The 13,089-nt window shown below is 39.9% G+C and overlaps 1 protein-coding gene across 1 annotated transcript in view; it reads left to right on the top strand.

Annotated features, from left to right (window-relative positions):
* acaca (acetyl-CoA carboxylase alpha) overlaps positions 1-13,089 on the top strand; it is a 59,364-nt gene that overhangs the window by 12,701 nt on the left and 33,574 nt on the right. The window contains exons 11-27 of the mRNA XM_036580364.1: positions 121-291; positions 1,180-1,341; positions 1,520-1,683; positions 2,117-2,264; positions 2,530-2,633; positions 2,774-3,001; positions 3,633-3,783; positions 3,883-4,017; positions 5,539-5,685; positions 6,679-6,867; positions 7,844-7,944; positions 8,124-8,212; positions 10,136-10,260; positions 10,601-10,714; positions 10,904-11,017; positions 11,567-11,656; positions 12,038-12,156. Of these exons, the coding sequence (XP_036436257.1) occupies positions 121-291; positions 1,180-1,341; positions 1,520-1,683; positions 2,117-2,264; positions 2,530-2,633; positions 2,774-3,001; positions 3,633-3,783; positions 3,883-4,017; positions 5,539-5,685; positions 6,679-6,867; positions 7,844-7,944; positions 8,124-8,212; positions 10,136-10,260; positions 10,601-10,714; positions 10,904-11,017; positions 11,567-11,656; positions 12,038-12,156 (2,351 nt within the window). The remainder of the gene's footprint in view (positions 1-120; positions 292-1,179; positions 1,342-1,519; positions 1,684-2,116; positions 2,265-2,529; positions 2,634-2,773; positions 3,002-3,632; positions 3,784-3,882; positions 4,018-5,538; positions 5,686-6,678; positions 6,868-7,843; positions 7,945-8,123; positions 8,213-10,135; positions 10,261-10,600; positions 10,715-10,903; positions 11,018-11,566; positions 11,657-12,037; positions 12,157-13,089) is intronic.

The following is a 13,089-nucleotide window of genomic DNA, read 5'->3' as shown; positions in this document are numbered from 1 at the left end:
AAGTGGTCTTTATGGTTTGCTCCTACATTACTAGTTGATCATACTGCAAAGTACTTAAAGCAGCCAACAGGAATAAATGCCTTACTATTGTACCTTTATGCTGTTTTGTGTTTCTCTTAGTGTGCAGTGAAGCTGGCTAAGATGGTGGGCTATGTGAGTGCAGGCACAGTGGAGTATCTGTACAGTCAGGACGGCAGTTTCTACTTCCTGGAGCTGAACCCACGTCTGCAGGTGGAACATCCCTGCACCGAGATGGTGGCTGACGTCAACCTTCCTGCTGCCCAGCTGCAGGTGTGTGTGTGTCTGTTCTCTGTTCTGATCTGTTTTTTGGATGTTTTGTATGTTTAAGGTGTGTGTGTGTGTATGTGTATGTGTTATCGTGAAAAGTGACGCATACACAGCACTCAGACTTGCCACCTCATTTTTCAAGACACCTAGCATTAGCCTTAAATACCGCTGTCTCCACAGCAGCCATCAGAGCAGAAGCTTTCCCCATACACTCATACAGTCTGTGTAGTATGTAGGTCACTCGGGCCGCTGCTGAGGACAGTGGGCTACAGGGCCAGTCTGTGTGGGGGAAGGGTTAATGCTCTTATGCAACACACTTGGAGACTGCTGCAGTGCAGCAGAGGCAGAGAGAAAGGAATGATTGCATAATACAGTGAATGAGTAAGAAGGAAAAAAATACATGAGAGGAGTAGCCCATTGCATTTTATGTGTACACTACCATAAAATGTTTGAAGTCACTTATTGTATTAAAAACTATTTTATTGAGTAAGAGCTTTTACAGAGGTATTATAAACTAGAAAACAGAAGGTATTTTAAAGTACTTTAACATTTTAGGAGGTATTAAGTGATATATATTATACTGCAGTCGAGAATTTATGCTCATTACTGTCACATTTTCTGCCTTGAGATGTAATCACCATGTTTGAAGTATGAGGCGTTCTGGATAATCATTTTATTATAACTTAATTCTTGATGTTATACAGCTTTCTCAGTCATTTAGCATCATTCTGAATGCCTTTAAAATCTCTCAATTTTTACAGCTTCCTACTTATTATTATTATTATTATTATTATTATTATTATTATTTTAGATAAAAGAAATGCATTTCTGCATATTTACCCCACTTGGCAAGTGTTATCTAAAGCTTCTGTTTATGTTAATGTATATCAGATTGCCATGGGCATCCCTCTGCACCGCATCAAGGACATCCGCATGCTGTACGGTGTGCAGCCATGGGGAGACTCCCCCATTGACTTTGAAGCACTCTCTACCACCCCCTCCCCACGAGGACATGTCATTGCAGCACGCATCACCAGTGAAAACCCAGATGAGGTATGTTAGCGACAAGTCTTGGTCACACAAATTTGGCACTGAACACGCTATATAGTTTCTATAAGTATTTTGTGCATCCCGTAAGTAAAAAGCTGGATGTGGGAAATGATTCAAAGATTGAAGAGCTGTGTAATAATGTATATGTTGTTCTTCCTTGACTTCTTGTCCTCTGCTACAGGGATTCAAGCCCAGTTCAGGGACGGTGCAGGAGCTGAACTTCCGCAGCAACAAAAACGTGTGGGGCTACTTTAGCGTGGCAGCCGCTGGCGGACTGCACGAGTTTGCCGACTCTCAGTTCGGACACTGCTTCTCGTGGGGCGAGAATCGTGAGGAGGCCATCTCGTGAGTACACGCACACCTTCCAGCAACACCCTGGCGTCCAGAAACTTTTCTTACTGCTTCTGTCCTACCCCTCCCTTCCTACTGCTCCCCTCCTACCCTGGATAAACACAGAGGAATTAAGGAGAGGAAATTACATTCTAAATTCTAGTGCCATATTCTTTACTCTGTACACTGCAGTGTTACAGTGAATCCTTTAATTGTATCTCAAATAGATAATTACAAGCCTATGTGGATTTGTGGGATCCTGCTGGTGTGGCTTTCTTATTTCAGTGATGCACATAAAAGTGATCTGAGTTTTCATAGTTCTCTTTGTAGAGAATCAGCAAAAGACAGCTTTATAATGACCAGCAGAAACCCTGTTTATGATTTACATTGCGAACTAAGAACTTATTTATTTATTCATTCATTCATTCACTTATTCATTCATTCTCAGGAACATGGTGGTAGCTTTGAAAGAGCTGTCTATCAGAGGAGACTTCAGAACGACAGTGGAGTATCTGATCAAACTGCTGGAGACTGAGAGCTTTCAGCACAACAGCATTGACACAGGCTGGCTGGACAGACTCATCTCAGAGAAAAATGCAGGTGCAGATGGACTGGACAGTCCAGCACTTATTCTAAAATAACATTTGTCGTGTCATGGAGAGTCGTATTAAAAAAAAAAAAAAGTTTTTTTGAATTTGTGGTTTTTAATTATGAAATGTTGCTTCTTTGAATGTGGCATGTGAAGTAAAAGTCATGCACCATGATTGGTGCAGTAGGATGGCAGAGTAGGTTAATTTCTTTCTCTCTTTTCGCCAGTCTCACTCACTTCATTCCTTTTTTTTTTCCCTGTATCACTACAAGGCTGAGCGGCCGGACACTATGCTGGGCATAGTGAGTGGAGCACTGCATGTGGCGGATGTAAACTTCAGGAACAGCGTGTCTAATTTCCTCCATTCTCTGGAGAGGTGATTTATATACCTCTCACTATGAGGTTTACATCCCAAATAATATTTGCATCCCAAAAATTTATACAATCCCTTTTTAGAATCATGTTCCAACCCAGCAAAGCTTCCAAATTCATTCCTCCCCTTCTTTCTTACTGTAGGGGTCAAGTGTTACCTGCTAACACACTGTTGAACACAGTGGATGTGGAGTTGATCTATGAGGGAACTAAATACGTTCTGAAAGTGGCCCGTCAGTCTCCCACCTCTTACGTGGTCATCATGAACAACTCTTCATCGGAGGTGGATGTCCACCGACTGAGCGACGGCGGCCTGCTTCTGTCCTACGACGGTAGCAGCTACACCACATACATGAAGGAGGAAGTGGACAGGTATAGCAAATGTCCTGTAGTTATTTTTGCTTGATTATCCGGGATAGACAATTGGCAACGTTACCAACTATTGACAGGTGATAATTGATTAGTTATTAATACTTGTTAAACAATTTAAGATAAGCTGCCTGCATTACAAGTCACATGCATCTTTTCTCCTCTAACACTTGGTTAAGTGTTCAGCTTTGTACTTCCGAGCAGAACACAGCACGGACATTTCCACATTCCAGGTTAACAAATGCAATGTATCTGTATGTGACATGTTCAACAGACATGATGGAGCACTGAGACAGTTTGGCTGGCCAGTAAAATTACCAGACCTTAATCTCAGTTCACAGGAGCAGAAAGTGAAATGCAGGAATAGACACACATGCAAGCTCAGGCTGGAATATGTGGACAGTTAGTAGAAGAGTGGAGAGGGACTTTCTAGAGTCTAATCCTTTCCTGACAAAATTGATGCAGTCATTAAGGCAAGGGAACACATAACCAAATTTTAGAAAATAAATCATGCTTGTGACTAATTTTTGGTCTTATGAGCTAACTGTAATTAGTAATAATGCATAAATTGTCTCAGTGGTTTTCTGTGAAGTTTAGATGAGTGTTTTCAAGCCTGTACTTTCTGTTTCTTTAGGTACCGTATCACTATCGGTAATAAGACCTGTGTGTTCGAGAAGGAGAACGACCCATCCCTGCTGCGCTCGCCCTCTGCTGGCAAACTTATCCAGTACACCGTGGAGGATGGAGGCCATGTGTTCGCAGGACAGTGTTATGCTGAAATTGAGGTATGTGTGTGTATGTATGAGATATTTGTGGATACCTGCAATTTCTTGGAATTCCATATGACAGTTCTGGCAGTGAATTTGTGTGTGTATGTATTACAGGTGATGAAGATGGTGATGACACTGACTGCAGTGGAGTCTGGCTGCATCCACTATGTAAAGAGAGCAGGAGCCGTGCTGGAGCCTGGCTGTGTTATTGCTAAACTGCAGCTGGACGACCCCAGCAGAGTCCAACAGGTAGGCCAGTGTTTGTGAAGGAGACAGAAAAAGATTTGTGGCCCTATGAATTTAACTAGGGTCTTTGAACTTCCTGTTGAAAAATATATGATACTAAAATTAAGTAGAATTAAAACTAATCATGCACCAAAATAAAAGTCCTTGGCTGAAACTGAAATTCAGGATGTTGTGAGTCAGAAACCAAATCCCAAAACAGTGGGACCTTTCCTTTTATTCTGTATATCAAGCCATGCAAATGATCATGTTTTCAAGTGATCTCAGATCTGTAGTAGTGAACTTCTTGGGTGTTGTATCCCTGCTTGCCATGCACAGTGATTATAAAGCAAGTTGCTGCTGCTCAAATAGTTTAAACGTGTGTGCTGACTGGCACAGGAAAGTGAAGGGAACAGTGTTTATAATCGCTGTTTCCCCCCCCTTTTTTAATATTACAATTATTTGTGAAGTCTTAGATTTTGACCTTTCGTTGTAGATTATTTAGTCTTTGTTAATTTTGGTCAAATTTTTTTGTCCATTTTTCTTTTGGCTGAAAACCCAAAGTACTATTTTTAAAAACATCTTCAGGTGAAAGTTTTCAGTGACTAGAATGTCTGTGTATCCCCAGTTATAGTGACACACATTTTTTAGATGTATATGATTTTTGATTCTGTGGTCAAGATTTGTTTCGATTTCCATCTTTTTATGTTTAGACAATGTCTTGATTCTACAGAGCTCTACTTATGAACTACACAGACTGGTTTGGCTTATAAAACTTCACATTTTATTCTAAAACAAAAGATTGTAAAATATCGTTTTATAAAACTGAGCTTAACCAATAAAAACTAGTTAGGATGCAGTAGGAGTGGGTAACTACTGTTACACCCTTAACGTTAAGGACGTAATGTTTGACTCTTGGCCTCTTTCTGTAATCTGTTTATGAGGACAAGAATTTATATTACTGTCTATGAAGAAACATTAATTAATATATTGTGAATTCAAAATTGGCCATGACTGGCAACAGGAGAAAAACAAAGTCTACACTCGGTGATATGGGCATAAAGTCATAAAACGCTGTTGGATCATTGTGACAATGTGAGATGTGATTCCAAAAGTTACAAAAGAACCATTCAATGTTGTGCAAAAGAAAAGTAATAAAATACTAATAGCTAATTACATCACATCTACAAGCACATATTGTACACTGTAAGGCTGAAAATAGTCACTGTACTTAACTCCTTAAAAAGATCATTAAGGTAATGCAAGTTCATCGTAACAGTAGCCATTACTGCTTTGTACATTTTATACAAAACACAGAGAGTAAGAATAGTCATCACATTTAAAGCATTGTTTACAGGTTAGCAGCTCAAGCTGTGCTACCTTTCTGGCAATTTATGTATGTCATTGTGGTGCTGCACCTGCAGAAACTGCACCTGGTAATTTCATCTGTCATCACAGCCTTAATGATGTGTTTATCATTAAAACGCAAATAAAGATTTGATTTTTCATGCATCCCTAGTCTGTGCTTACTTTGTGTGTATGTTCCAGGCGGAGTTACACACAGGAGCTTTGCCCAGTGTCCAGGCTGTGGCTCTTAGAGGAGAGAAGCTACACAGAGTCTTTCACAACACTCTTCACCACCTGGTCCACATCATGAGTGGCTTCTGCCTGCCCGAACACTTCTTTAATGCCAGGGTAAAATACTCACACATCCCTGTAGACACACACATAATGACTGGCCATGAGAAGATTTACTCAGACTACAACTTCAGAGTCTCAATATAGTCTGCCTTCACACTTGCCTTCATGTTTACCTGTGCTAGTCTTAACAGTGAGCATTATTACTTACTGGGAAATAAAAAAGGCATTTTCCAAAAAACAAGCGATTTTTAGTACTGTGCCTTTACAACTGGTTTAAGATAAATGAATTCTGTTTGATAGGCTGCTCTGTATTGTGCCTCATTCTTAAAGCACTTTATTACTTCAGTATGAATGGGTGAGATTAAACTGCTGTAGGCAGAGTAGGTGGATGTATGTAAATGGGTTCGTTTTTGTGACATCACAAACAATAATTTCAAATTAATTCAAAATGTTTGCATTTTATTTTATTTTATTTTGCTACTGTGAAACATGAGTGCTATAATGTGCTATGAACATGACTGAGTGGTCTGAAGTAGGGCAGCTAGTCTATATACAACAGCAGAAGTTAGAAAAGATGTTTCTCCTTTTTCACTGTTACTAAGACAAGCCAGCATGTTTCCACATCATCCACTGAGCAGAAAAGAATTTACCTTGAGTATAAGACGAAGACCGCCTGTCATCTGAGGTTACTATGCTTTTAAATGCCTGAGGCGGGTTTTTTTTTATTTATTTTTTTTTGCATAAAAAAATATTTTTAAAATGTACCTCATTTACTACAGTTTTTTTCTATGGCACTATTCTATTAAAATAGATGACGGACAAAGTAATGTTACATCACTTCTCAAATAAAAAAAAATGAATCTTGGTGGTGGCAATTCAGAATGTAAACTACATGTAAAGCAGAGGTTCTCAAGGACTCCCAGACGGTCCGTACTGAGCTAAAACGTAGAACATGTGAATGTCCGATTTGGGCATCGCTGATCTAAAGAACTGAAGACTTACGAGGTTTCCTTTGACTGTGATATGATTCCGTGTGTATTCCCTCAGCTGAAGGAGTGGGTTGAGCGGCTGATGAAGACTCTGCGGGACCCCTCTCTGCCCCTGCTGGAGCTGCAGGACATCATGACCAGTGTGTCCGGCCGAATCCCCCCTGCAGTGGAGAAGGCCATTAAGAAAGAGATGGCTCAGTATGCCAGCAACATCACGTCTGTGCTTTGCCAATTCCCCAGCCAACAGGTACACACACATACACATTTTCATGTTGAAAACTCTTTGGCTGTGTTCACTACAATTGGCGTATTAGTATCAGTGAGTATCGATAATGGACAGATGTCAACAGAAAATGCTGTATTGGATATCAAAGGGGAAAAATGACTTATGAAAGTGGCACAAAACAGATCAGATTAGATTACAGATCAAACAGATCAAAATTAGATCTGTGTTGTGTGTTTTGTGCCACTTCAACACTGTAATGTGAACATAGCATTTCTCCTCTCGGCCAGTCGTTGACTGTAGGATGTTAACCTGAATTATGGAATTATCTATGAATTTTCCTGCTTACCTTTTTTAAATTGAGAAGAACATCATTTAAATTGCACACAGTTTATTATATTGTGTATATTTAGAGTCCGTAGTTGGTCTGTTGACGCACAGTTTGAGTTACCCATCCTCTAACCCAGTATTTCCCACCCCTTGTCCTGGAGGTAGCCTGCTCTGCACATTTTAGTGCTTTCCCTGCTTTAAAGGGAAAAGCTATGTTAAGGTAAGGGATTGTTAAAGAGCTATTTAGTGTCCTGGGACCAGGGAAACCATTAACATGTGCAGGGCAATGTGCCTCCCGGTCTTGGATTGGGAAACACTGCTTTAGCTCTTCATCAATGTTTAATTTCTGACCACTAAAAAAGAAGCAATCTGACCAATGATGAACTACTGATGGTTCAAAGGGTCAAAGTAGGAAAATGTGTTGATGCAAAAAAATAGAGGCATTAATCATTTGTAATAAAATGTTCAAGTGGCATCTTCAAAGGAGACACATGCTTGAATTGGACAGGCTCCCACAGCATTTGCCTCACTCAGTTGGTGCCAATGGAAAAAGAATAACATCTCTATGATCACCGAGACCCACCTCTTCCGAACGCTGGTCCTACCAATCCTTCTGTATTGATTGTGCTCTAGTGACTGACATTCTTCTGTTCTCTCTATTCATTGTCAGATTGCCAACATTCTGGACAGCCACGCTGCTACACTGAACAGGAAGTCAGAGCGTGAGGTTTTCTTTATGAACACCCAGAGCATCGTGCAGCTCGTCCAAAAGTCAGTGCACACACATACTCTTTTATTCCAACACATATTGATTAGCCATTTTCTTGAACCGATATTTAATGTTAGCACCATAATTTATTTAATATTGTGCACCATTCCTTTTTGGATATATTTGGATTTGTGTGTATGTCTGCACCTGTGACGACTTATGACTTATCTCTTCTCTTAAGGTATCGCAGTGGTATTCGGGGTCATATGAGGGCAGTGGTGATGGACTTGCTGAGGCAGTACTTGAAGGTGGAGGTGCAGTTCCAGCATGGTGAGATCACCTTCTTCAGTGGTTTTTAGTAGGCTTTCTTATCTGGGGAGATTTTAGGAATTTATCCTTGGGGGTGCTCAGCCCCCAAAGAAAGTGTGAGATTTGCACGATCAGAAATACTTCCACAACTGAATGCAACAGAGCACTAATATTGTGCACATTTGTGTGTGTGAGTCTATGCATGCATGTGCAGTACATCAACTGTCTTATAAAAGCATGTATTGTTTTCATGGTAGTTTGTAAATCCAATATATGAGAATTGATCAATCAGTTACTTGATCACCAATACTTCTGATTTGAACAACACAGGACAAATTCTGTGTGAACTTTATTCCCACTGACAATAAGAAAAGTTTTAGTTTTTTTTTTTTTTTTTTTCTATTCAGAAGTCAATTTTCCCTGACTGTCAAGGCCATTAAGGGTTATTTAGCATTAGAATGCTGTGGACTGTAATATCTTGCTATTGCCCATTATGAGCGATGAAGCAGTGTAACGAGCGATTTGCACAAACTAAACATTAGACTTATTGTCTTTAACAATGTAAATTTGAAATGTAAAGGCTACATGTCATCTAATATCAGCATCTGTAGGTTTATTCTTGGTTAAATGTCCTTTAAAACATCAGAATGCATAAATGCACACTCTTGACTTTTCGGCTTTACCTTTACCTTTTTGAATAATGCACATGCCATTCACGTGATTTGTATAGATTTTAAGTGTTTTGGAAATGGGGGAGCCTACTGCTAGTATGTTATCCTGCCTCTTCCCCAGACACAGCACAGCAGCAGATTATGGTCATTATTTGGCAATCCTATAGTTATCAATATCATTATGTAACAATCATTACCAATCAGGCTTTCATTTAGTTCATTTTGTCAGTAAAACACGTTGATTTCTGTGAACGTCAGTAACTGCTATGAGAGCTTAGCAACATTTACAAATTACATCAAAAGTGGCAATCATTGGGGCCCAAGAATGACACACAACACAAATGATGAGCAAAGTTTTTAGAATGGCCTCTATTTTTAATAGATGTGTGATCTTAAAAGAAGATTTATACTAAACATTTGTTGCATACCATACCGAGGCCAAATGGTCGTGTGTGCAAAATTTAACACAAAAGTCAAAATACCTAGAAAACTGTACAATTTTTTGACATGAATTGTATTTGTGTGGTTGTTGAACTCAAATGAACTAAATATCTCCATGGCAGTTACTCTGTTTTAGGCTAGGAATGAACAAGAATTTTCGTGTTAAAATGCCCAAAATTTTCTTCTAGTGATGATGGTACTAGGCCCCACTACAGGGGATTGGTTTTTGAGCCGGTCATCCTCAGACATGAGTTTATTGTCTGAGAATGAGTGGAGAACTGTAGCGCTCTGAGAACCTGATCAGTGCTGAGAGTCGGTGTGCGGCAGCTTCAGTGTTTGACAAGTCTGGTAGTTCACATTGTTGCATTTTCTTATTCTTATACGTTTTGTCCTCTGCTTTTGTACTTGATTATACATGCTGCAGAGCTCCAAGAGGTCTGAGCCAAAACAACTTATGTTCTTTAGCAGGCAGAGTGTTGTATTTTGAAGAATATTTCAAGACAGTTACTTTGTTGGTTGTTTCGAACAGTGCTGCAATAAAAGCAAAAAGCAACAGATCACAAAATGTATAATTTTGGGAAGGAATGACAATTCTGGGGGGCCTGTGATGAAAAAAGGGGGCTGATACTCCCCTAAATAGAGTCTAGAATCACCCTTCTGACTCTCTTTTACTTTGGTTTTGAGGTGCATTTCCTAATCTCTCCACTTGAGGGCACCCCAGCATCATAATTTCGTTGCAAGTTCTTTTCCACTTACTGTGCATGTTTTGTAATATTTCTCAAGGGTATTTTTTTGTGTGTGTGTGTGTGTGTGTGTGTGTGCGTTTCCTCAGGACACTATGACAAGTGTGTATTTGCGTTACGTGAAGAGAACAAAGGGGACATGGCCAACGTGCTCAACTACATTTTCTCCCATGCTCAGGTCACTAAGAAGAATTCTCTGGTCACTATGCTAATTGTGAGTACCCATTATTAACCTCACACATAGAAGTGCATAGAGAAAGGTGTAGGTATTTCCTGTTAAATGCAGTACATCTCACTATCCACTTAATTTCATATCAGACGAGACAGATGTTAATACCAGGTATAAACAGGGCCCAAGATTCTCAAGATTCTTAGCCCAGCAATTTAGATCATTTTGTAAATGTCTTGGATTGAGAGTATTAGGAAAGTGTTTCTTTGGTTTAGGAACTTGCCTTAAAGTAGCTATTGCTGACCTACACACTCTCTCTCTCTCTCTCTCTCTCTCTCTCTCTCTCTCTCTCTCTCTCTCTCTCTCTCTCTCTCTCTCTCTTCAGGATCAGTTGTGTGGGCGAGACCCTACATTGACAGATGAGCTCATGTCTATCCTTACTGAGCTCACACAGCTCAGCAAGACCACCAATGCCAAAGTGGCATTGCGTGCCCGCCAGGTACACACAAAAACATACTCAATAAACATTTCAGAGACTTTTAAATAAAACAACTGTAAAACATGCAAACACTCTTTCTTTATATAGCAGGACTATCAATTCAGACAGTTCTCTAGGATTACCCCAAAAATGTGGGTACATGATGTACGGCTAGCTTAGTTGCTCATGCCTGATCTTGACTCTGTTCAGGTGCTGATAGCGTCTCACCTGCCGTCATACGAGCTGCGGCACAACCAGGTGGAGTCCATCTTCCTTTCAGCCATTGACATGTACGGACACCAGTTCTGCATCGAGAACCTGCAGGTAGGTCTAACGCAGGGGCATCCAGTTCCAGTTGTAGAGGGCCAGTGTCCAGCACAGGTTACTGATTCTTCTTCTGTAACACACCTGCTAAACCTGGTAACAAACTGCTGAGCTGAATCAGTTGTATTTAAATAGGGAAATCACCAAATTGTGCTGAATAACGGAAACTCTTTAATATAGGGGTGGTGAACTGAGGCCCAAAAAACAGCTTTTGGCGATCTCCCTGCTCAAACGTTCCCACTAAACTTGCCAATTAACTGTTGAGTTAAATCAGATGTATTTAGGCAGGAAAATCACCAAACAGTGCAGGAATTTAGCCCTCCAGGACCAGAGTTCCCCACCCCTGCTTTAATCTAAAGCATTCGGCTACCTTGTTTTGAGTGAATACTAAGGTGCCCACCTGCTGGTCTCTTTCGGAATTTTGCCAGGTGTAATTGTGAAATTTAAAGGTCCCTTAATTAAGTCATTGATTAATTTCACGAGCAGATTGTTCAGGCTTGATTAATGTAATGTCAAAAACCACCCCCCTTTAATTTTATTTCTGTCCAGAAACTGATTCTGTCCGAGACATCCATCTTTGACGTGCTGCCCAATTTCTTCTACCACAGCAACCAGGTGGTCCGAATGGCTGCTCTAGAGGTAAGAGGAGATTCTGACATAATTTGCATGCAACAGGACCATCAAGAGATTAGAAATGGGTGTGGTTATTTGAACACTCAGATATCCAAACTTGTCTTAGTGTTTGATAACCTTAAGTATTTGAAAAAGGCATAATGAAATAAATTGTGAGCTAAATTTAAATTCTGTTTTATTTAAAAATGCATAAAAAGGCAAAAAATATTAAAATGCCTGTATCTACTAGCATTCTGGAAAAAGCACCTCTGCTTCACTCAAAGTGCAAGGGTCTGTATGTAGGTCCACATTTCAGTTCCTCAGTCTCATTACAATACATAAAATTAATGTAGTTTTGGATAAAGCCTGCTGTTTATGCAGTTAAAACCTTCCTTTGCACTCTGTCAGGTGTACGTTCGGAGAGCCTACATTGCGTATGAGCTTAATAGCGTCCAGCACCGGCAGCTGAAGGACAACACTTGCATCGTGGAATTCCAGTTCATGCTGCCCACCTCGCATCCCAACAGGTGCCCCAAGACCACCTTTCTTCCCTAAAGCTCTACCCACATCCCATCCCATCCCATCCTGTCTCATTCCATACTTGGCTATTGGCACTGTGGAGGAGGATTAAAATAAAAATGGAGGCCCTGTGAATTTAATAATATACATCACCAGTTCTGTATACACAGAAGCCAGTCTCCAATAGAAATCTCCTCCACTGTTCTGGGTCCTCTGCACCATCAACTGCTCTACCTGTGCAACATCTATACAATATATGTAGAATATTTTCTCTATCTCTGTTTTGTAAAAGGGTGTTTAAAAAGAAGAGTGGTGTTCAATACTGAAGTTTCTATTTCAGAAAGGCTCTAGACTAGCCTTGCATCTACATCTGGTAGACTTTGCATCAGAACTTTAACAGCACTTAAAAAAAAAAAAGGTAACCAGTAGGATTTGTGCCTGCTTAACATATTGACTCTGATTGGTCGCTTAAGCACTTCCCTTCCTTGCATTGCCTCTGCTAAGCACAGCTGAAAGAAATTGTTCAGCGAAAAATCAAATTTATCAGCCAAAATGTTTTTTGTGTCTGAACTTTTGCTTCTTTAGTTTTGCACTGAAGCTACAAGGCTAATGTGGCTAACATGCAATGAAAGCTTATGAATGGGAGGAATTAGCATCATGCAGACTGTATGTCTACCTCACACATTTATCTACGTTACACATCGTTTTTGAGCAACCTCAAGTAGACTTTTTTCAGTGTATGACACTTTTGTTTTTACAGTGTCTGAGAAAATATATAGACTAACATAAAGATTAAATGCTGATCTGATTTTTATGTTTTTTGTTTTTTATGTTTTAACTGTAAAATGTGTCAGGTTTGCTTGTTTTCGCGAGCAAATAAGTGTATTATCTTAAACTTTACTACTACAAAATACAAAGGGTAACATGCACTCATTGCCAAA

The sequence above is a fragment of the Colossoma macropomum genome, unplaced genomic scaffold (assembly GCF_904425465.1).
Source record: "Colossoma macropomum unplaced genomic scaffold, Colossoma_macropomum, whole genome shotgun sequence".
Lineage (NCBI taxonomy): Eukaryota > Metazoa > Chordata > Actinopteri > Characiformes > Serrasalmidae > Colossoma > Colossoma macropomum.
This window is presented reverse-complemented; position numbering and strand designations above follow the sequence as displayed.